The sequence below is a fragment of the Panthera uncia genome, chromosome D4 (genome assembly GCF_023721935.1).
Source record: "Panthera uncia isolate 11264 chromosome D4, Puncia_PCG_1.0, whole genome shotgun sequence".
Taxonomy (NCBI): Eukaryota; Metazoa; Chordata; class Mammalia; order Carnivora; family Felidae; genus Panthera; species Panthera uncia.
In genome coordinates, this window is record NC_064807.1 from 91325839 (window position 1) to 91349690 (window position 23852).

General features: G+C 53.1%; 1 protein-coding gene across 6 annotated transcripts in view; it reads right to left on the bottom strand.

The window, feature by feature from the left end:
- Positions 1-263: 263 nt before the first annotated feature.
- Positions 264-23852, bottom strand: part of PNPLA7 (patatin like phospholipase domain containing 7) — a 63616-nt gene continuing 40027 nt past the window's right edge. For 5 of the 6 annotated variants that reach the window (XM_049632465.1, XM_049632499.1, XM_049632491.1 and 2 more), the window contains 14 exons: positions 16074-16137; positions 15708-15876; positions 14493-14675; positions 13556-13674; positions 6795-6951; positions 4298-4414; positions 4051-4120; positions 3127-3243; positions 2448-2596; positions 1862-2014; positions 1632-1742; positions 1188-1272; positions 878-981; positions 264-707 (listed from right to left, as the gene is read on the bottom strand). In XM_049632465.1, the coding sequence (XP_049488422.1) occupies positions 597-707; positions 878-981; positions 1188-1272; positions 1632-1742; positions 1862-2014; positions 2448-2596; positions 3127-3243; positions 4051-4120; positions 4298-4414; positions 6795-6951; positions 13556-13674; positions 14493-14675; positions 15708-15876; positions 16074-16137 (1709 nt within the window). In that variant the 3' untranslated portion in view covers positions 264-596. The remainder of the gene's footprint in view (positions 708-877; positions 982-1187; positions 1273-1631; positions 1743-1861; positions 2015-2447; positions 2597-3126; positions 3244-4050; positions 4121-4297; positions 4415-6794; positions 6952-13555; positions 13675-14492; positions 14676-15707; positions 15877-16073; positions 16138-23852) is intronic. The other variant, XM_049632483.1, reaches the window with a different exon arrangement.

The following is a 23852-nucleotide window of genomic DNA, read 5'->3' on the forward strand; positions in this document are numbered from 1 at the left end:
ATCTGGAGGGGGCTCATTCTTGGTTCGGGGGCACCCTGGCTCCACGCCAGACCCTGGGCGCCCTGCCTGCCTGGCTAGTTGTTGCCCTGCGGTCTCAAGCCCCAGCAGAGGGGTGCCTGGGGTCCCTACATGACGACTTCACACCCAACCTGGCCTCGGGGACGTGGCCCTCACGGCAGATCAGTGGTGCAGCTGGAGGCTGCTCTCTGGCTCCGGTCAGGCGCATCGTGCCACGGGGACGTTGGCAAACGGACGTGTCCACGCACAATCAGATCTACCTTTATTGACACATCAGGCCCTGATGCTTCAGGGGCTCCAACATCTCTCAGAGGCCTCAAGGAGCCCCTAGGACTGCTGTGGGTGCAGGGGTGCCAGGACCGAGTGCTCCACCAGCAGCTGCCGGTACACAGAAGCCAGAGACCTGCCCCCGCCCCCCCCCCCCCCCCCCCCCCCCCCCAAACACATACAGGTTGGGTCCGGCACAGATGAAGCTGGACCCATGGCGCACAGGGCGCTGGGCCCCAGCCCGGTGGGGAAGAGCCCCCAGGAGCTCTAGGAGCCCTGTCTCTGAGAAAGGCCCACAGCAGAGGCAGACTCTAGGGCGCATCAGAGTGAGGGGCTCTACCCATCTTCGTCAGCGTGTCAACAGCGGGGCAGTTTGGGGAAGCCAGACTGGGGTACCGATGCCGAAGTGACGGTTCGTCCTCCTACAATCAAACCGCACACCGTGCGGGTGGGGGTGAGCCCAAAGGGCTGACCCAGGGCCAGGTCTCTGTGCTCTGTGCTGCAGGGCGGCAGGGAGCGAGCAGCTGGCCTGCTTGGAGCCCTCGGAGCTGCCTCAGCTGAGGGGCACCACAGGCAGGTCTAGGCAGCTCACCGAGTCGGAGCCCAAGTGGGCCGGGGCGCTCTGGAAGTCAGCATACGTGTCCTTGGAGCCATCTGGCAGCTCCTCCTCATACTCGGTCTGGTAGTCAGATTCATCTGGGCAGAAGGGAGGGCCGTGTTGGTCCCCTCTCAAGAGCAGGGGCCATGCCACGGTGGCACGAGTCCCTACCTGCCACTCATCAGGTCCAGGGGCTGCTAGAGGGAGCCTGGTGACCAGGGTGGCTTGCTGGGCACACCAAGGGTCAGAAAGAGATGTTGCCACCCCCACCTGCGGCTGTGCATGTCCTGGGCGTCCAACTCACCGTCCACTGTGGCTACTTTGGCAGGCTCAATGCGTGACACAATCTCAGCAAGGTCCGTGAAGGAGGCATTGGGGCAGGTGAGGACCTGGAGGGCCGAGGTGGAAGAGACATCTCTGTGACCCTCTATGGCCCTAGCTTGCTAAGATGCCCAAGTTAATCCCTGGAGTTGGGGCAGGGGCACAGAAGATGAGCAGGGGCCTAAGCAAGCCCCCATCCCCTTCAACCGTGAGTACCAGAAGAGTAGAGAGCCAGAGTGGGGCAAAAAGAGGGGATGCTGAGGCAGAGGCCAAGAGTTCACCCCCACGGGGTCACACCCCCTGCCCTGTCTTCTGGCCCCTGAGCAGCTGAGGGGGTGTGCCACGGTCCTGCAGAGTGCAGGGAGTTCTGCGCCTCTCGGGCCCACTGAGGCAGGAAGGGAAGGAGGGTGCGAGCTCTGGCACTCACATCACACGCCTTCATCTTGCTCGTTCCCTGCCGGTCCTGCAGCATCTTTTCCAGCACACCACTTCGACCCCAGATGTCAAACACTGTCCGCCCGTGCTGATACCCCACTTCCTGCACACACACACCAGGAGCCCCCACTTCTAAGCTCTCAGAAGTGAGGGCAGGGAGGCTGGGGAGGGGGCAGGCAGACACTGGACCCCGCCGACCCTCCGCACCCCAGCTGCACTCACGCAAATCTCGTTGAACTTGCCAAAGTCCAGAGTACCGTAGCTGTCGATGGGGGGGCGCAGGTACTCACAGTACTCACTGTTCTTCACCATCTCCAGCTGCCGGACGCAGCACACATAGGCCAGGCGTGTCTGGATCTCCGCCATGTTCAACACCTGCTGCCATCAGAGCACCTGAGCAAGGCTCTCCGGTCCCCACATGGCCCCATGTGGGCACAGCTGCCTGGGTCTTGTGCCCTGACCCTCTCCCTCCCCTCCCCAAGGGGAGACACATCCCTGCTAGGCCTGGGAGGGCAGGTGCCCAGCCAGGGGTCCTGGAGATGTATCCTGACAGCATGTGGAGCCTCTGGGCCCGTGTCCCCTTTCCCCAGAGCTGGTCCAGGCAGGATCCTTGGCAAGGACAGTGAGCAAGCTCCGCTGGCCTCGGGGCCTGGAATGCACTACAACCCTCCCCCGCCCACGGGAGGCATTTGGGCAGCAGCACACCGCCCATCTTGGGGTCAGTGGTATGAGAGCATGGAGAGACTTCAAGGGAAGCTACAGAGGAGCACCTGATGACCTGGGCACTGTGCAGAGCTATGCCCCCCACCTTGACTTTTGTGGCCAAGGGGTTCCAGCGCTTCCACAGCAGCCACCACCCAGACAGCGCGTCGCCATAGTTGGTGAGGTCCGTCTCATCCTGGCTGCCCACATCAATGGCGATCACCACCTTTGCCCCCATAGACCTGGCCACATCCGCTGGGGAGAAGACAGCCTTGGTCACCACCCAGGACAGGCACATAGAGCCCCGGGTGGGAACAGGGCTTGGGAGGGACGGGGAGAGAGCCTGCACAGCACTGGGAGCCAGAGGGTCTCCCCTTGGGCCTGTAGAGAGGCAGCCTAGTGCACAGAACTGTCCAACAGGTGACAGGTGTGCCCAGGGGAGGGGCCTCACCCACAACAGACCTGGCACTTTCTGGCTGTTAGTTCTGACTGTGGGCACAGATGGGACATAATTGCTCTCAGCTCCTCTACTTGGCCCTTGTTCTGAGTGCTGCTGAGCCGACAAACAGGGCCATATGCTGGGAGCACACAGTGCCCGAGCATGTGTGCACGAGGGCGTGCGTCTGTGTGTGTGTGCCTGGACCTGTTCTCCGGGCTCCGGGAGCACCTCTGACCCCCCACCCCCTGCTCCAGGGAACACTGAGGAAAACGTGCCACTGGCCTTCCCGGGAGTGGAGGGGGCTGAGGCAGGGGTGGGGGCAGCCCCTCCCCACCCACTGCAGCACCTGGGAGGTTGTTGATGTAGCCCCCGTCCATCAGCAGGTGTCCGTCTTTGGGGTCGCAGAGGGGAGGCAAGTAGCCTGACAGAGACATGCTGGCACGCACGTACCTCCACAGGGAGCCTGGGGGAGGGAGAGTCGGGGGGCTGGGGGAGAGGTCACCAGGGCCTGTGGGAGGGGAGCCTCGCACTGCCCACGGTGGGTTCCTGCCCTGGACCCTCAGCTCAGAGCCCTGCTAGCGTTTGGGTCCTGAAGTCTGCACGTCTGACTCTGGCGGATGGCCGCAGGCCTGAAGACAGACACCCCTCCTGTTCTTTCTCCTCCACGAGGGAGGCCAGGCTGGCTCTGCAGTCTTTCCACGTTCCACTGTGTGAGCCACGTCGTCCCACTCACCTCCAGAGAGACACATGCAATCAGCTCACAAACCGCTCTGCCCAGGAAAAGGGCCCTCAGCTGCCACCCGTGCATCAGCCTTCTCATGGTCCCCGGCCCAAGCAGTCTACCACTACCTCCCGACTCGAACTCATAAAAACACATGCCCTGCATGTGCCCTTCATTACACCCCACGGCCCAAGCAGGCCCTTCACCTCACTCCTCTCTGCTCCCAGTTCACAAAGTTTTCTCCACCTTTCTGTGTCCAGTTTGGACTTCTCAGTGTTTTTAGGCTCTTGGTTATGGTCCCTCCCCATTTCCTTCATGCTCACAGCAGGATCACCTCTGTGTTCAGATCTCCCTGAGTGTTTTGCCTCCTCCAGGTCATCTTGGTGCTTCGTCCAGTTCAAGGAGCTGCCACGCTCTCTACCTGCAACCCGTCCCCCCTGGAGGTGCTCTTTCAATGTCCCTCCCCTGACCCCTCTGCCCTGAGTGGGGGGCTGTGCCCTGTGCACGCCTGAGCCCGTATCAAGGGGCACCCAAGGAGGAGGTGCTCACCGTCCGTGTGGACCCGCATAGCAGAGGCTGTGATGTCTGTGGTGATGGTAAAGTAGGGGATCCATAGGTCCTGCAAGGTGGGGGGCAGGACTTAGGACATCCTCCCCGACGGCCAGCTCCCTGACCCTGTAGGCCCAGGGGCTTGAGGGGATGAGGAGGACGCCAAGCACCCAGACACAAGTCAGGCTCAGGCTGGCTGTAGGCTCCAGCTGAGGCACCCCAGGGTGGTCCCTGCTTTGGGGGGCACCTCGATCTGCCGGTCCTTGAAGACGCTACAGATGCTGCTATTAAAGCCGGCCCCCGAGAACATGGAGGTGATGGGGTAGGTCAGGTCCAGCACAGTCTTCACCATCGACGTCATGTCCTGAGTGGATGGGGCACACGTGAGACCCCTGCAGAGGATGAGGGGCTCACACCCCGCCCCCACCTGCTGGCGTGGGTGGCAAGGTGATCCCACAGGACCCAGCCAGGAGCCCAAATCCAGAAAAGGGAGCAGGGACACAGCACACGTCTGTGCTTCCTGCAAACAGAACAAGGGTGTCTGGGAAGGGTCCTGAGGAGTCCCCCAGGAGGAGAGAATTCCAGGGCCTGAGCAGCAGGGCCTTGAGGTCCTGTGAGGGTGCCTGCTGACGCCTGCTCAGGAGGCCGAGCTGAGGACGGAGCTCCATCCGGGACCCACACTGGCAGGTGAGTGGCAGGGACCACTACCCCCTGAGGTCCCCAAAGGCAATAACACCTGACCCGTCAAGATTTCTCCAGGAGGGGGAGCCGCCCTGCCCCAGAACGCTCAGGGTTGACCCTCACATTCCAGCATGGCAGGCCCTACAACAGGGTCCCGGAAACAGGGCCCTGTTGAGGGTCCTCTCTCTTATGAAGGCCCCCCACCCTCCCTCTCTTGTGGGACTGAAGCTCATCCTTCCTCAGTGAGGACGTGGGCCTCTTAGACCTGCGAGGAGGACACGTGACTGACCAGGCAGCACTGGCCTTGCCCCAAGAATGCCTGGGTTCAAGGTTATCTACCTTCTTAAGAGTCAGGGATAGAGAGGAAAGGTCCTCCCTGCCTCTGTGTGGACAGAAACAGATGGAAAAGCCTAAAACAGAGGCCACACAAGGGGTGGGCCCCCAGCTGAGGGGGAGCTGCCCCCCAGTGTGTTCACACTGAGATGAACAGAGTGGAGACTCTGTTCAAACAGAGGGAACACGTGTGCTCCTAGGGGAAAGGGACCCAGAAGCACAGGACACCCCAGGGTCCTCCCTGGTTAGCAAGGCCTCACTCCTGAAGAAGCCCCTGCCTAGCACCAGAGAGCCTGCAGAGTCAAGCCTGGCGGCCCCCACAATCACATCCCCTCGGCACGGCAGGAGGCCAAGGGCCCACGCAGACAGGGAGGACAGAGGCCGTCCTGGATGGGATCCATTCTGCCCTGCCGTGCAGAGTCCCACAGCCCATTGCTCACTGAGGACAACGGGGGCATCAAGCCCAAAGCTCCCTGGCCAGTCCCACACCTGCACTGGGCCAGCAGAGGTGGGGAAGGGAGGTGTCCTCCTGGCCTGTGAGCAGACCCTCAGCTGAGGCTGAAGCACACTGTGCCTACACCCACTGTTCTCAGAGGCCATCCTTAGTGACGAGCTGTGTTTGCTCTTGGACCTCTCCTTGGAGCGGCCCACTGAGGGGCATCTGGGGTGGCTCATTTCAGGGAAAGAGGGGTCTCTGGAACAGAGTTGGGGCCACATGGATGGGGCAGATAGCCTTCTCTGACACCTTCTGCCATAGAAGGTGAACAATTTTCTTTTCTTTTTTAAAAGGAGAACTTGAACACTTTTGACCCCACTCATGGTTTCAGCCAGGGCTCCGTCCCGCCCCAAGGAAAGCAAGCAGAACTGTGACAAGGGCAAACGGCATCTGTACCTTCAGGACAGGGGTGAGTTGGCCTCCCCACCAGGCTCCAGTCTGCCCACGGGAGCTGCTGCAGCGAGCTCACTTACAGTGCGGGCTTTTTGGCCTGCATTCATCACCCGGCCAGCTATTAGCACTTTTTTCTTATTTTCTATCTTCCTGATGCCCTGGCATGTGGGGTCTTACAGACCCGGGGAGAGGCTGTCCCCTCGCAGGGCTAGCCAATCCTCAGAGACAGCAGAAGCCTCGCCCGCTGGGAGCGTCTCTCCTGCAAACCGAGCGATCCAGAGCCCACACCCCCCGGCCCCCTTTCTATGTCACACTCTCACACCAGGTCAATAATCCTCCGCCTGAACCAACCCAGGCCCAGGCACCAGACAACTGGGGACGGCCCCTACACGGCAAGCCCGCTGGAATTATTCCAAAAGCCCATCCGAAGCTGTTTACCCTGCCCTCCCCTGCCTTTCCCATAGAAACCCCATAAAGGCTCTGGCCTCAGCCTTCCCCTTGCTCCTCTCCGCTGCCTCGCAGGCATGGGTGCTCCCATGTGGTCCTGTAGGGTGGGCAACTACAGGTAACATTAAACTTTCCTTCCGGTGGTGCTGACCTCTCCATGTTGTCCTCAGTCACCTTTATAAATGAAGACCAGGCACCAACCAGAGCCAAACCTCCCAACACTGATGTCCTTATCTCTTTTGTGCTCCCCATTCCCTCACCACCCTGTAAACCCCAATCTGAGGCCAGAGCCTTGCAGAGCGTGATCAGGGGCCAAAGGTCCCAATGCCCTCCCGCCCCCCACAGCACCACAGGGACCTGGTGCTGAGCTCCAGGGAGGGCAGAGGCCCCTCACCTCAGCCCACTGCTTGGCCCGGATCCGTATCTGGCTGTAGTTCCGTTCCTCGGAGTATAGGGCGCCCATGAAGGCCCCGATGGACGTCCCTCCAACCATGTCCACAGGGATGCCACACTCCGTCAGGGCCCGGATGATGCCAACCTGGGCACAGCCTCTACGCCAAGCAGGAGCACAGAGCAGAAGTAAGCACTGTTGCCAGGAACAGCACCTGCCGTGTGCTGGCAAAAGGACCCAGAGACAGTCATCCCCATCTACCTCCTCCTCCTCAGTGCCTGCCTCAAAGACATGGCCCCAAAGAGGGGCTGCGGCCATTACCGGGATGTCTCTCAGAGCCTCAGCAGTTGTGAAGCAGACACAACGCAGGCTCTACAACCACCATGATTAGAGTCCCAGGGGCCAAAAGCGGCAAGCAGCCTACGTGTGTGATGGGTGAGGGAGTAAGCAAAGTGTGGCATGCACGTACAAGGGATGTTGCTTGGCCTTAAGGAAGAAAATTCTAACACATGGATGAACTTGAGGACCCTGCGCTAAGTGAATGAAGGCAGACACAGAAGGACAAGGTCTCTCCTCACATGAGGGACCTGGAGGGGTCAAGATCACAGATACAGAGAGCAGAGGCTGGGGACTGGGGTTGGGGGGTGTGGGGGCAGGCTACGGTGTAACAGGGACAGAGGTTCAGTTTGGGAAGATGGAAACGGTCCAGAGCTGAGTAGTGATGGTTGCACAATATCGTGAATGTACTTCATGCAGCTAAATTTCACATTCAAAAATATTTATAGTGGGAAATTTTATGGCATGCATATTTAATTTTTTTTAATGTGTATTCATTTTTGAGAAAGAGAGAGAGAGAACAAGCAGGGGAGGGTCAGAGAGGGAGACACAGACTCTGAAGCAGGCTCCAGGCTCTGAGCTGTCAGCACAGAGCCCGACGTGGGGCTTGAACCCACGGACCGCGAGATCGTGACCTGAGCTGAAGTCGGACGCTTAGCCGACTGAGCCATGCAGGCGCCCCGCATGCTTATTTTAACACAATTAAAACAAAATTTAATATCACCACAAAAAAATTAAATATTCAGGTATCAGGCTAAAAAATTTTCAAGAAATTGAAGACAAGATTGATAATTTGGCACAGAACTGGAAACTACAGGATAGAGCCAACCACCACCTTACAAGTGGAAAATACAGTGTCTGAGATAAAGACCTCACTCAGCAGGTTAAGCAGCAGACCAGGCTCACTGGAGACCCATGAAGCATGGAGATGGCACAAGAAAATCCTCACTGAGTCCCAGGACACCCCAGAACGGACATGGAGACCGCTCCTTAGAACAGACGTACGGGAGCCTAGAGCATGTGTGGGATCCGGCAGGAGTCCAGAAAGAGAAGGGGATAGGCGGAAACGTCTGGACAGAGGGTGCTCTGGTGCAGCCCAGGAGGGCTGGCCTCTCCGTCCTGAGGTCACAACACAACATCTACAACCCCTAACTTAGGAAAAAAAGAACAGTTTAAATCAAACAAGTCAAATTACGGAAATAATAAAGGTAAGAGCAGAAATTGATGAGGCAGAAAAACAAAAGACTCAGTAGAGCGGACCAACAAAGCTAACAAATGGTGCTCGGAAAGGACCAACTCCCGGCCCCTCCTGCGAGAAAAGGAAAGGCAGGGAGGGGGTGTCAGGAGTGAGAAAGGGCGCATCTGCAGAGATGCTTCAGTTACAAAAGTGAGAAGTAGGTGTGAACCTCGTGCCTAAGTAGGAAAATTCAGATAAAATGGACATATTCCTAGAACGACATAGTGTGCCAAACTGACAAGAGAATCTGAATTGTACTACACCCATCAATATGACCGAACCTTTCCTTTTTAAATCTTCACAAAGAAGACTGTATGTCCAGATGGTTTTACTAGTGAGTGCTACTGAACGTATAAGGAAGAGTAACACAAATTTCACATAAAACTTCCCAGAGAATAGGAGAGGAAGAGGCACTTCCCAACTCCACTCTGAAGCCAGCAAGCACACCCACGTGCAGCCCGACCTCACACAGATTCAAAGGGAGTCCAGCAGTGGGCAACACGTCATGGGCCAAGAGGTCTACCCTCAGAAGACATCAGTCTTTATTTAAGGATCAATGCAATTCACCACATTAACAGAATAAAGGAGAAAAATTACACGATCGTCTCGACAGAAACACAATAACAACCATCCACGATACGCACTCAGCAAACTAAGAAAAGAAGGGCGCTTCCTCCATCTGACACAGGGCACCATAGACACCACGGCCGAGGTGACACTCGATGACGGCAGCGAATGCTCCCCCTCCCACGGGCGACAGGACAAGACGTGTGCCCCACTTCCACTCGGCACCGTGCTGGAAAGTCTAACCGGTGCAACAAGGCAAGAAGAAGAAACAAAAGACATACACGTATTTTGGAAAGAAAGACAAAAACTGGCTCTATTCTCAGAAGGTATAACTGTGTATATAGGAAATGCAAAAATAAAAATAAAAAAGTCATTAGAACAAGTGAATTTAGCACGGCTATAAGATACAGAGCATCGATTTACAAATATCAGTTGTATTTCTATATACTGGCAACAAACACTTTGAAAGTGAAATTTAAAAGAAAACATTTACAACAGGAAAAAAATCCCATAAAATACTTAGCTGATTCTAAAAATTTATATGGAAAAGCAAAGGACCTAGAAGGGCCAAAAACAATTTTGAAAAAAACAGAACTCAGGAATTTGCAGTGTCTGATGTCAAGATTTACCATAAAGCTGTGGCAGTGGTGTCGTGAAGGACAGACACGACAGAGCCCACGGGCTCTGGTGGGGGACACAGCAGCCACGGGGGAGGGACGGTCTACAACCAAAGGTGCTGGCTCAGCTGGATGACCACATGAGGAGAACAGAGCCTTGACCGGCACAAGACGTGTCAGGTGGTTCACAGACCTGAATGCACAAGCTGGAGTCACAGAGCTTCTAGAAGAAGGCAAAATGCCTTTGTGACCTTAGGATAGACAAGAACTCTCAGAAGCCCAGCAGACCGGAAGCAGTAACCATAAAAAATGGAAAATCACGCCTCATAAAAATTAAAAACTATTCATAAAAAATACCATTGAGAAAACAAAAAGTCAAAGATTGAGAGACAGAATTACTACCAAATATTATCTGACAAAAGACTTGTATTCAGATTATATAAATAATTCCTCTGAATCAATAACAAAAGACAAACCACCAGTTAAACATGGATAAGAATGTAAACACTACTTTACAAAATGAGATACACAAAGGGCCAGTGAGCACGTGACCTCATTAGGCCCCAGGGAGATCACCAGATGCCCCCACACACCCTTTAGAACAATTCAAAATGAGGTTAATACCAAGGGTTGGCAAAAATGTGGGAACCTGAACTTCAAACAGTGTTGGTGGGGGTGTAAAACGGCACAACGTCCCCCATGACCAGGTAGCTCCACTCCTAGGTATTTGCCCGAGAGAAAAGAACATACATGCACAAAAAGATTTGTACAAGAACAGTTATAGCTGTTTCCCAAGCCAAAAATTAACCCGAGTGCCCATCAACAGGAGGAGCGGGGTAAGCAAAGCGTGGCAGACAATGGAATACACTTAGCAGTGCTGCCGATGTGGCCTGGAGCACACAGACAACCTCACACACTGGGCCCAGTGTGCGACACAAGCCAGTACAAACAGAAAAGCTAAGGAAGCCAGGAAACACCTGCATGAATATTCTCAGAGAAATTCAGTATTCCACTAGCGGAAGAAGGAGAGAAAACTATGAAGAAAGCACTCAGACATTAGAAATACTTTAGCAGAATAGAGCAATTAGAAGATCCATCTGAGAAAAACCATCTAGAAAGTAGAACAAAAAGGCAGGGATGGAAAATGAGGGAGAGGGAAGACCTGGCTTCTGATCATCAGGAGCTCCTGGAAGAGAGGACGGAGTGGGAGAACATAAAACACGCCCCAGAGCTGAAGTTCACGATTTCCAAATTCGGAAGGGCCTGCTGGGGCCCACCCAGCCCAGTGGATGAACACACTGCCACCAAGGCACACCAAGTCCCTTCGAGGACCGAAATGAAAAGACTCCCCCCACGGCTTCCAGAGGGGAAACAGACCTCACAAATAAAGTGGGATTGGGCATCTCAACAGCGACACTGGAAGCTAGAAAGACAATGGCAGCACCCCCTTAGAAATTCTCAGGGAAAATTACTTCCATGTTGGATTCCACACCCAGACTGTCATCAAGGACATTTTCTGCTACACAGAATCTTAAAACTTTTACTTCCCAGATGTCTTCTCTTAAGGAAGTGTCTAGAGTATGAACGCTACCCAAATCAGGAGTATGTCAAGAAAGAGGAAGGCATGGAATCCAGGAAATGGAGTTGAATGCAGAAGAGAGACCAAGAAGTTCCCAGGATAACAGTTAAGGGAAACTCCAAGACAACATCACGGGCAGAGCCCAGAGGCGCCGGGAGACCTGGAGGGGGTGGCTCCCACACACGGTGAAGCAGAGGCCACCAGAGATGGCGAGCAAGCTGACAGGAGGCTGATGCTCCAGAGCAGTGTCTGGGCACCAATTAATGACCCCCAGGAAACAGAAAATGGCAATTGCAACAATTATTAACTCCGAGGAAGGAAATACAGCCATACTATGCAATGTGGTGTGACTGAGCCCTGAGTAAGCACCACGTCATAGTAATAGAAATGGTGACAACTAGCTTGACCGGCATGGGAACCACACTGGGAACTGAGTGGTGAGGAGGGAGACAGACAGAAGACAGGTGATGGATAGATGTACAGGTGGACAGATGGATGGCCGACGACAGACAGATGAATGAAGGACAGATAAACTGTGTGTGTATGGTGGGGGGACGGGTTAGGAACTCAATAATCTAAAACTGAAAGAACAGAATGGCTATGCTGTTGAGAAATGCAGATGAGCAGAGAGATGACTATGCTCCCAGTGATCTTCTCTGGGATGTCTCTGGGTTTGGTGCCAGGCGAGACAGCAGACGATGGCCTCAAGGCAATGGCCACGTGGCTATAAACTAAGTATTATTTTGACTAAAACTAAATTTTCATTGAAAATGCTGTTGATCGTGGCGCCTGGGTGGCTCAGTCGGTCAAGCTTCTGGCTCTTGGTTTTTCAGCTCAGGTCATGATCTGGCAGTTCACGGGACTGAGCCCCATGTCAGGCTCTGCAACGATGGTGCAGAGCCTGCTTGGGATTCTCTCTCTGACCCTTCCCTGCTCCCATGCACAGACGTGCGCTCGCTCTCTCTCAAACTAAATAAACTTATGAGAAAAAAATTTTTTTAAATGCCATTGATCACATCATCCTGGCCTACAAACCAGGTCCAAGTCTGGGTCAGCTCTGGGCCACCTCACTGTCCTAGTCCCACAGGAAGTAGCCTGGGTCTTGCCCTCCATCAGGCAATGTTAGGTAAATCACCTCGTTCTCCAGGCTGACTGGCTCAGCTTTCAAGCAAAAGCATGGCACCAGAGGGTGCTCGGATTGTGCCGCATCACTCGGGGCAGGCCAAGTCTGGGGGTGAGCAGGACACCCTGGAGCGAGGCGGCGACTCCCCATGCTGGGGTGAGCAGGGGTGGGGTCTGTGTGTCTACACACCCTCCTGTCAGGAAGGGCCTCAGGCCAGACGCCAGGCCTCAGAGGTTTCCAGGTGGAAAGTGCACACAGTGGGGTTGGACTGCTCCTCTGCATTATCCCGATCTTTTCTAGAGAAGAGAGTCTGGGTCTCCCTTGACCTTGAGGCTGGACGGCATCTCTGACTTTAATTCGCCAGGTGTAAGCACAGGTCTGGCTCCACAGGCAGGAGACAAAACCTTGGAGAGTCCCCCCTAAGGGGGGATACTCCTAAGAGGTTTTAATGTTTCCGAGCCCCCCCCGCCCCGCCCCTCCTCCAGCTCACTCTGAAAGGGATGTCCTTGGAACCAGGAGATGCTGAGCCAGGCACCTTCTGCAGGGCCCACGGGAGAGAGGCCAGCAGCACCAGCAGGGCTGGGGGGTGGGGTGTATGTATAGTGCTCAGGAGGCCCTGCGCACCTCATTCGGCCAGAGCAGGGGGGGAAGCGTGAGGGACTCCACCCCACAGGGCACCCCCAGCACAGGTGTTGTGGGAGGCACTGCTCGCACCTCCTCACTGTGTTCCGGGGCTCCACGTCTGTTCCAGGTGTATATGCCTCTTTAAATTCAGGAGGAAGGAGGCGTGTGCCACAATGACAAACACAGGGTAGCAGTTATTTGGGTTAAAAGTCCTGTAAGGAACTGATCAGCCCGCAGAACTGAAGAACGCTGTGCTATGTTTGCAAGCACACCAGGACATTGGTCTATAAAGTATGTATTAAAATGGAAAGAAACTCACCTGCAGCCCAATGGGAAGACTGGCAAAGGACAAGAACAGAGTTCTCAGAGGAAGCGTGAATGGCTAACAGACAAGCAGACACTTCTAGCAAAGACAATCAGAACAAATCTACTGCACTGGCAAACGTTAAAACCTGGGGGTGCCTATGGGAAGCACTGCTTGGCAATGTGCACCCAGGGGCGGAAACATGCTTGGTCATGCACTGGGCCTATCTATGGGGACTGCTCCTGGGACCAGCTCAGAGGCCTCTTGGTCAGCATTAGAGTGCGCATGCGCACGTGCACGTGTGCGCACACACACACACACACACACACACACACACACAGACACGCAGCTGTGGGTGGGATGGGGTGGGGACTCACCTTGCTCCTCCACCCCCAAGCACCAGGGCGATGGCGTTGCCAGTCAGCACCCGAGCCAGGCGGGAGAAGTCCGAGTGCCGATCTGGGGGCCTCTGGAAGACTCGCTCGTACATCTCCACCTGGGAGAGGGGTCGGCAGACAGGGAGGGCTAGGCCAAGTTGTACACACTGTGACCTGACCGGGGTGGCCTCCTCGACTCCTGACCCAAAGCCCTCTCCAGGACACAGCAGGGTCTGTCTGATACTGATGCTGGCAGCACCTTGGTGCCTAGGCATGCCTGGGAAGAGGACCTCACAGGGCACACGGGTGAGGGGACAGGGTGGGCAGATGGACTACATACCCACACGTCCAGCAGGAGACCACAGAGCCCCAGGAGAGCTGTACCAAGAGGGATACCAAGCCCAAACCCCAGCTAAGACCCTGCCAGCCACCAGGGTGGAGGGTGCTCCAGGGCACAGGCTCCCAGGCACAGCCGCCACTGTCAGGACACTGTTCACTGAGTCGCGGGGCCAGATAGGCTGTGGAGTGTGGGCAGCCTGTGGGGCCCCAGCCCCGCAAAGCCCCCAGGGCTGAGGAGGCTCCCTCCTCCCCCTTGGCAGGCTCTGGTGACCTCTCCCCCAGGCTCCCCGTGGAGGTACGTGCGTGCCAGCATGTCTCTGTCAGGCTACGTGCCTCCCCTCTGCGACCCGAAAGACGGACACCTGCTCACGGACGGGGGCTGCATCAACAACCTCCCAGGTGCTGCTCCCAAAGATCAACTCAAGCAAACGTAAGCTTACAGAGAAGCAAGCTCCCCTTATCAGCACCCCAGCGACCTCAGACTACAGAGACCCAGAGAGGGAGCGAGAAGGAAATGAGCTTGGCAATCACAAGTCAGGAAGGCTGTGTTCTGTAGGCCAGGAGTTCCCGTCAGTCCAGCCCAGCGCCCGGGCCTCACCAGCTTGGGCAGGCTTCTCCGGGAGAAGACGCGGCGCGGGCAGCACAGGTGCAGGTGGCCGGAGCACCAGCTGCGCATGTTCAGCCACTCCACGGTGCGGGAGGGTGCGGGCCCTTCCTCCCGGTGCAGCAGGACCAGCTGCTTCTGGGCTCGTACGGCCGTGCTCTCCAGCATCCGCTCCAGCTGCAGGAGGGCAGAGCCTGAGGCCTCGGCAGGACAGAGGCCCCGCTCCGGACGCTGCCGCACACGGGCAGGAGGGCTGAGGGCAGGGCCTTGGCAGGTGGCACCCTGGTTCTGTGAGCCGGCTCAGCCGTGGTGTGAGCTGCCCTTCGGCTCTCGAAGCTGTGACCCAGGGGTCTGCCCGGCCATATGCCTGATGCACGCTGAGCTAGGTAAGGGTGGCCACAGGGAGCTCTGGGGTGTACAGGAAGGGAGAGGCCGTCCCCCGTCCGTTCTCCTAACACCTCCTCCGCATATGCACACACTGTGACCTTCTCAAATGATGTGTCCGCAAACACTCCCTGCATCTCTCCCTGCAGAAGAGGAGCCCGCTTCAGAGATGGGTAATTTTTAGCTGCCCTGGGATCAGAGAGGAAGGAGATGGGGAATGTGTGCTAAGGGAAGGCAAGCCTACACTTCATACCCTTGAAGCTGGAAACAAAGTGGGCTGACGACGTAACTTCACAGCTGAGAACAGACAGATGGTGGGGTACTCACAAATAGGAAACTAAACAGCCACAGAACCCGGTGAAACAATATGGATAAATCTTAAACACCTAAGTGTTGAGGGAAAAGGGACATTTCACAGTGATATAAAATAGGGCACTATTTATATCAGATGTAGATCTGTGAAGCTGTGCTGTATACCTCATAGTAAAACTCAGGACACTCAACTTCACGAGAGGCCACCTGCGGGCCACTTCAGGGCGCCTGCCCTGCTTTGTGCTAAAACCACCACCACAGGTGAATACAGCAAAACGTTTCAAATCATGAAGAGAAGCTATATGGGTGTCGGCTTTTATTATGTCTTTTCCTGGGTTCTTGAAATATTTCATTCAAAGGAAAAGACAGAGAAACAGGGCTGTGAGGAGAGTGGCCCCCGACCAGAACCTGGCCTGCCTGCAGCCCTGCCTCCACCACCCCTGTCCTTGCCACCCTGCCCTCCGGCAGCCCCGCCCACAGAGGCCCCGCCCCCTGGCAGCTCCAACCGGTTACCTCGCCCACAGTGGGCTCCTGCTCTCCCAGGCCCACGATGAGGATGCAGTCGGCTTGCCGGATGCAGCGCTGGGTCCACGGTGTGAGCGTGCTGTCCGCCTGGTAGAGCACGATGCGGTGGATGTCCTCCTGCTGCCCCAGCCAGCTGGACAGCCGGTACTCGTGGATACTGGAAGGCACGGTCATGGTGCGGTGCAGAGGCCAGGGCACGTGTGGACATGGGGGTGTACAGTTGCAGGGGTTGCAGACGCGAGGGACACAAACACCAGGGGACGTGGGGGATGCAGATGCCAGGCTGTGTTTGGACCTGCTGCGAGCAAGAAGCTAGGGTCGGCCAGACTGTTTTCCACACGGAGGCTGGTATACCTGTCCAGAGCAGCAGAGCCAAGGCGCTGTTTGATGTTGTCACTGGTCAGCAGTAGGACAGGGCCTGAAAACACACACATAAATTACAGAAAGCTGTCCTGGCAGCCCACATCCCCACAGATGAGAGCACCCACTCCCTCCCTAGAGGTCTGGTCTTCTTGAGAACAATGAGAAGCCTTTCTTGTTTCAAAGAGGAAGTGCCTGTATCTGGGCGACACTTCCCTCTGTGCACAGAGGAGACCCTCTGGACAGCTGAGATCACCTGGTGTAGGAGTAGGTGCTGAGCAGAGGAGCTCAGAGGGCTGTGCCAGCTCAAGAGCTCAGCGGGTGGCAGCAGGGGGCTCTCTGAACCTCACTCTGCATCACTGACATATCTCTGCAACACTGATACTGTGTGTGTGTGTGTGTGTGTGTGTGTGTGTGTGTGTGTTGGGGGCAGGGGAAGCACAGTTTGTAAAATGCAAGATAATATAATTCCCCAAATCCACACGAGTGAGGTTGGCTGGGTTCCAATATGGTGTGGTGGTGTAGTCACGCATGTGGAGATGCTTCTTTTCACATTTTGTTGTCTCTGAAATCAGCATGCATCTTTCATCTACGATGTCTACATGGACACAGGTGTCAGGGCCCGCCCAACCAGGAGGCCCAGCATCAGGGTCCGCAGAAAGGTCACCAGGGGCTCACGTGCACTGGGGGCCGCAGATGAGCACCCACAACCCAGGGATGGAGAAGACCCAGGAGTCCTGAGGGCTTTCTTCTCATTCCTGTGCTTGTACAGAGCTCTCCAAGAGCAGACAGTTAAAAGGTGAGAGCTAAGAAATCACCGCATCGTATTTTAACTGGCAGCATCTGCTCTTCTAGAGGCACCCAAAATAGGGGGTGTGTCCTACGATGATGGTGTCCCTACTGAGATATGGCTATCTGGTATGAGCCATGGGCACGCATGGACAGCTCGGACTTAAGTGACAGAAACTTGCTGGTGTAGGGAAGCTCCTCCTCTCAGGGGCTTGGAGTGAGGGAGCGGGTCAGGTTGGGGGCCTGCACTCCTGCTACCAGCTCTAGTTGGTCACCGGCATGGGCCCGATGGAGGAGGGGAGACCTCTTGGGGCTGGGCTGCATCATGCGCCTGCAAGGGTGGGCCCTGCTGTGCGCACTGCAGCGACATGTCTCGACCGCCTCCTGGACAGGCAGGACGTGATGTGACGCGCAGGCTGTGTCTGGCTGCAGGAACACCGAAGAGCCCAGCCCTGAGGCCCTCCGGGGACCCCAGGCTGGGCTCTGCCTGCCCACTAGTGCATGTCTCCTTGTAGACACCCCTGCCTGGACTCAGGGGGCTCTGAGGAGACCCTGGTCTCCCACAGCACAGGCTACGGCTACGGCCAGTCGGGAGTGTGGTGACCGACCCTGTCCCTGGGAGGGGTCTGCTTATGGCCAGGCAGTGGGCAGGTCCAGGAAGGGAGGGGAAACAGGGTGGTTCATCTGCACTTGGGTCTGTGGCTCTGTGGGGCACAGGTGAAGTGGGCATCCAGCCAGACTGCTGCTCCCCCTCTGGCCTGGACAGTCACTGCTGGCCTGGCTGCTGGACAGCCTTCTTCCCAAACACTGGAAGCTGAGGAGATGAAAACCTCCAAGTGCTAGAAGAAAATGGCCATCAGCCTAGAATCTTCCTCCAGAAGAGAAGGCAGCCTACACAAGCCTGGGCACCTGACTTTTGGCAAAGGTGTCAGCACAGCAGCGGGCCAAGTTCAAGTCTCTCTAAAGGAGGGTTCTGGGTCGCTGAAGACAAAGTGAATCTTGACTTCTATCTTGTATTATAACCCAAAGCAACCCTAAATGGATTGTGAACTGAAAAGGAAAGGTAAAAGCATGAAGTGTTTAGAAGAACATCTTCATGATTTGGGGGCAGGATGAAATTCCTTCGGTAAAACACAAAAAAACAGTAACAATATAAGAAAAAAATTTGGGCGAAGGAAACAATCAGCAAAACTAAAAGGCAACTGACGGAATGGGAGAAGATATTTGTAAATGACATATCAGATAAAGGGTTAGTATCCAAAATCTGTAAAGAACTTATCAAACTCAACACCCAAAAAACAAATAATCCAGTGAAGAAATGGGCAAAAGACATGCATAGACACTTCTCCAAAGATGGCGAACAGACATGAAAAAATGCTCGACATCACTCATCATCAGGGAAATACACATCAAAACCACAAGGAGATACCACCTCACACCTGTCAGAATGGCTCACATGAACAACTCAGGCAACAACAGATGTTGGCGAGGATGCGGAGAAAGAGGATCTCTTTCGCACTGTTGGTGGCAACGCAAGCTGGTGCAGCCGCTCTGGAAGACAGTCTGGAGGTTCCTCAAAAAACTAAAAATAGAACTACCCTACGACCCAGCAATTGCCCTACTAGGCATTTATCCAAGGGATACAGGTGTGCTGTTTCGAAGGGGCACGTGCACGCCCATGTTTATAGCAGCGCCATCGACAACAGCCAAAGTCTGGAAAGAGCCCAAATGTCCACTGACAGATGAATGGATAAAGATGTGGAATATATACACGATGGAGTATTACTCAGCAATCAAAAAGAACGAAAGCTTGCCATTTGCAGCTACGTGGATGGAACTAGAGAGTATTATGCTAAGCGAAATGAGTCAGTCAGAAAAGACAAATATCATATGACTTCACTCAGATGAGGACTTTGAGATACAAAACAGATGAACATAAGGGAAGGGAAGCAAAAATAATAAACAGGGAGGGGGACAAAACATAAGAGACTCTTAAATAGAGAGAACAAACAGAGGGTTACTAGAGGGGTTGTGGGAGGGGGGGATGGGCTCAATGGGTAAGGGGCATTAAGGAATCTACTCCTGAAATCACTGTTGCACTATTTAACTAACTTGGATGTAAATTACAAAAATAAATTAAATAAAATTTTTTTTAAAAAAAAGAAAATTTGGGGGCGCCTGGGTGGCTCAGTCGGTTAAATGTCCAACTTTGGCTCAGGTCATGGTCTCACGGCTCATGGGTTCAAACCTGCTTAGGGCTCTGGGCTGACAGCTGGGAGCCTGGAGCCTGCTTCAGATTCTCTGTCTCCCTCTCTCTCTGCCCCTCCCCTGCTCACACTCTGTCTCTGTCTCTGTCTCTCACAAATAAATAAACATTGAAAAAAAAATTTTTTAAGAAAAAATGTGGTAAATTGGTCTGCATTAGAATTAAGAACTTCTGTTTGTCGGGGCGCCTGGGTGGCGCAGTCGGTTAAGCGTCCGACTTCAGCCAGGTCACGATCTCGCGGTCCGTGAGTTCGAGCCCCGCGTCGGGCTCTGGGCTGATGGCTCGGAGCCTGGAGCCTGTTTCTGATTCTGTGTCTCCCTCTCTCTCTGCCCCTCCCCCGTTCATGCTCTGTCTCTCTCTGTCCCAAAAATAAATAAAAAATGTTGAAAAAAAAAATTAAAAAAAAAAAAAAAAAAAAAAGAACTTCTGTTTGTCAAAAGACATCATTAAACGAATAAAAAAGCAGGCCACAGACGGGAAAAGATACCTGCAATATTAGCATCCAAAAAAGGAACTGTACTGAGATTACACAAAAAAATACCCATCAACAAGGAAAAGATGGCAACCCAATAAAGATACTGGGTGACTTGACAGGCACTTACAGAAGAGGGTGTCTCCACGGCCAATAAACAAACTTCTCAGTCAGTGGGAAATACAAATTAAAGCCATAACGAGACACCACTGCACACTCACCAAAGGGCACAGAGGCAAGACTAACCACCCAGAAGAACAGGCCACACACCTTCCCAGAACATTCTCCAGGACTTTATCCACGGGCGCCTGGCTGGCTCAGTCGGTGGAGTGTGCGACTCTTGACCTCAAGGTTGTGAGTTCGATCCCCACGACGAGCATGGAGCTTACTTAAACAACAATAACAACAAAAAACTTCACAACATTCTCTAGGACACACTGTATGTGAGGCCACAAAACAAGTCTTAATAAACTTTAAGACTGAATCCTACAAGTATCTTTTCTAGTCACAATGGCATGAAACTAGAAATTAGTAACAGGAGAACCAGAAGATTCACAAATATGTGGAGATTAGAAAACAGCCCTGAACTACCCACAGGTCTAAGAAGAAACTGCAGAAGAGATTAAAAAAATACCCTGGGACCAGTGAAAACATAAACACAACATTCCAAACTCCAGGGGCAGCTCACCAGGAAAGAAGAGGGGACCCAAAACTATAAATGTGCAAATGCACAGATCAAGGACCTAACATTATACCTTGGGAGAGTACCAACTAAACCCAGAGCAGACAGAGGAATGAAATAAGAGATTAGAACAGAGATAAGTGAAAAGAATAGAAACACAATAGAGAAAATCAATGAAACCAGAAGTCTTTTTTTGAGAGAATCAACAAAACTGACAAACCTTTAGCTAGATGAATAAAGGAAAAAAAAGAGAAGACTCAAATCACTAAAATCAGAAATGACAGCAGGGGGACATTACTGATTTTACAGAAATAAAAAGAAGCAGGGGCTCCCAGCTGGCTTGGTTGGTGGAACGTGCAACTCTTGATCTCCAGGTTGTGCGTTCAAGCCCCACGTTGGGTGTAGAGATGACTCAAAAGTAAAATCTTAAAAAAATAAAAAAACAACTATGAATGGAAAGAAACTTCCTCAGTATATTAAAGGCCATACATATAAACCTGAGCTGACATCACACCAGTGGCATGAGAAAGCTTTCCCCTAAGACCAGGAACAAGAAAGGGCGACCGCCCTCACCACTTCTATTCAACGTTGTGCTGGAAGTCCCAGCCAGAGCAGTTAGGTGAGAAAAAAATATATAAGACATCAAAATTGGAAAAGAACAGGTAACATTATCTTAGCTCAGAAACAACATGATCTTATATGTAGAACATCCTAAAAAGTCCACCCAAAACCGTTACAACTAATAAGAGAAGCAGCAGGACACAAAAACAACACACAAAAGTCAGTTCTCTTCCTATACAGTGACAGAGGTTAAGGAAGAGGTTAAGAAAACAATTCCATTTACAACAGGATCAAAAAGAGTAAAACACTGGGCACCTGGGTGGCTCAGTTGGTTAAGCGTCCAACTTCGGCTCAGGTCATGATCTCACAGTTCATGAGTTCGAGCCTCACGTTGGGCTCTATGCTGACAGCTCAGAGCCTGGAGCCTGCCTTGGATTCTGTGTGTCCCTCTCTCTCTGCCCTGTCCCCCATTTGTATTCTGTCTCTCAAAATTAAATAAATGTTAAAAAAAAATTTGTTAAGTAAAATATTAGGAATAAACTTAAACTTGTACACTGAAAACCACAAAACATTGCTGAGAGAGATTAAAGAATTGACTTAAGAACACGGGAACATGTCCTGTGTTCATGGGTTGGACGAGTGAATATCGTCACAATGCCAGTACCGCCCAGAGTGAACCACAGATCCAGCGCAATCCCTGTCAGAATCCCAACGAGTTTCTCACAGAAATAGAAAAGCACGTCCTGAAACTCCTGCGGATCTCAAGGGACTCTGAACAGCCAAAACAACCCTGCAAAAGAACACAGCTGGAGGCTACCTGCGTGGCTCAGGTGTGTTAAGCATCTGACTTCCGCTCAGATCATGTTTCACGGTTCCTGAGTTTGAGCCCCACATCGAGTGAGTTCAAGCCCCACTTCTCTCTCTCTCTCTCTCTGCCCCTCACTCACTTGCACTCTCTCTCTCTCTCTCTCTCTCTGCCCCTCACTCACTTACGCCCTCTCTTTCTGTCAAAGGAAAAATAAAAAAGGAACAAAGCACACTTCCTGACTTCAAAACCTACTACAGAGCTACCGTAATCAACACAGCGCGGTGCTGGCATGAAGACAGAATGGCCCAGAAACGACCCTCACATGGATAAAATGATTTTCAGGAGGGTGCCAAGACCACTCAATGGAAGAATGGAGGTTTTCAACAAATGATGGTGGGGCAACTGGATATCCATAAGCAAAAAATTAACCCTCTACCTAAACTTCACACCTTTTACAAAAATTAGCTCCAAAACAGATCATAAATTTAAACGTAAAACTTTTGTAAGCCTTTTGGTTTTTTTTAAGTTTATTTATTTATTTTTGAGAGAGAGAGAGACAGAGAGCACGAGGGGGATAGAAGCAGAGAGACAGAATCCCAAGCAGGCTCCATGCTGTCAGCACAGAGCCAGACGCGGGGCTCGAACCCACAGACCATGATATCATGAGATCATGACCCGAGCTGAGATCAAGTCGATGCTTAACTGACTGAGCCGCCTAGGTGCCCCAACTTCAAGTCTTTTGAAAAGACACAGGAGAAAATCTAGGCCCTAGGGCTAGGTGCAGAATTTTTAGAAATGATACTGAAAACATAGTCCACAAAAGAAAAACACTGATAAACTGGACTTCATCAAAATTGACAGTTCTGCCTGTGAAAGCCGGGAAGCAGCAGAGGAGGGAGCAGCGCGTCTGCAAACCACAGACCCGGCAAAGGACCCATATCTGGAGTACATAAAGAATTCTCAAAACTTAGGGCACCTGGGTGGCTCAGTTGGTTAAGCGTCCTGCTTAAGGCTCAGGTCATGATCTCACGGTGCCTCAGTTCAAGCCCCATGTTGGGCTCTGTGCTGACAGCTCAGAGCCTGGAGCCTGCTTCAGATTCTGTGTCTCCCTCTCTCTCTGCCCCTCCCCTGCTTGTGCTCTTTCTCTCTCTCAAAAATAAACAAACATTCAAAAGAATTCTCAAAACTCAACAGTAAGAAAATAAACGACTCACTCAAAAAGGAGCAAAAGATAAGAAGTTATGAACAGATACTTGAGCAGAGAGGACCCACACATGGTAAGGAAGCATAGGAAGAGACACTGAGGGTCGTGAACCACTAGAGAACCCAAATGGAAACCGTGATGTGCTCTCACTACCCACCCATCAGAGCAGCAGACATAAAAACCAACGGCAGCTCCCAGGGCTGGCAAGGACGAGGAAGAGCCGCCTTCTAGAAGGGTCAGCAGCTCTTCAGGACTGCACACACATCTATCACACTCACCACATGCCGAGACGTCTTTCCAGAGAAATGGACACTCACAAGTATACAAAATCCTTGACACAAAAGGTCACAGAGCTTTATTCACAAAACCCCCAAACCAGAAGAAACCCAAATATCCTTCAACAGGTGAAGCAACCAAGTACATTCAGGCTATGTCTCCACAGTGAAAGGGAGCAAACTACAGACAGGTGGCACCATCTGAGCCTAGAGAGCCAGTATCCAGAGGTCATCTGCGTAGGACTCCATTTTTATGATACTCTCAGAATGATGAAACAGAAGCTGCCAGAGCAGAGCTGTGGAGGGGCAAGGGGCGGGGGTCTGTACCTGGAAGGGCAGGGGATGGTGTTGGTGAGAGTCTATCTGGAGGGGTGTGGGGGTGTCTGTACCTGGAGGGGCAGCAGGGGGCGGGAGGGGTCTGTACCTGGAGGTGGCAGCAGGAACACATGGGAGCCACAGTGGCACAGAGCACATGCACCCATGCATACACATGTCACAGCCAGTGACACCTGAAGGCCCACAGACCCCACAAATGTCTATCTCCTTATCCTGACTGGGTGCGACAGTTACATAACCTGGGGGAATGGTACATGGTCCTTTCTACTATCTGCAACTTCCTCGGAATCTGTAATTATTACAAAATAAAGTTTTTGTTTTTGTTTTTGTTTTTGTTTTTAAGAAAGGGAATAAGCTTTTAGGAAAGCAAGATATCCCTG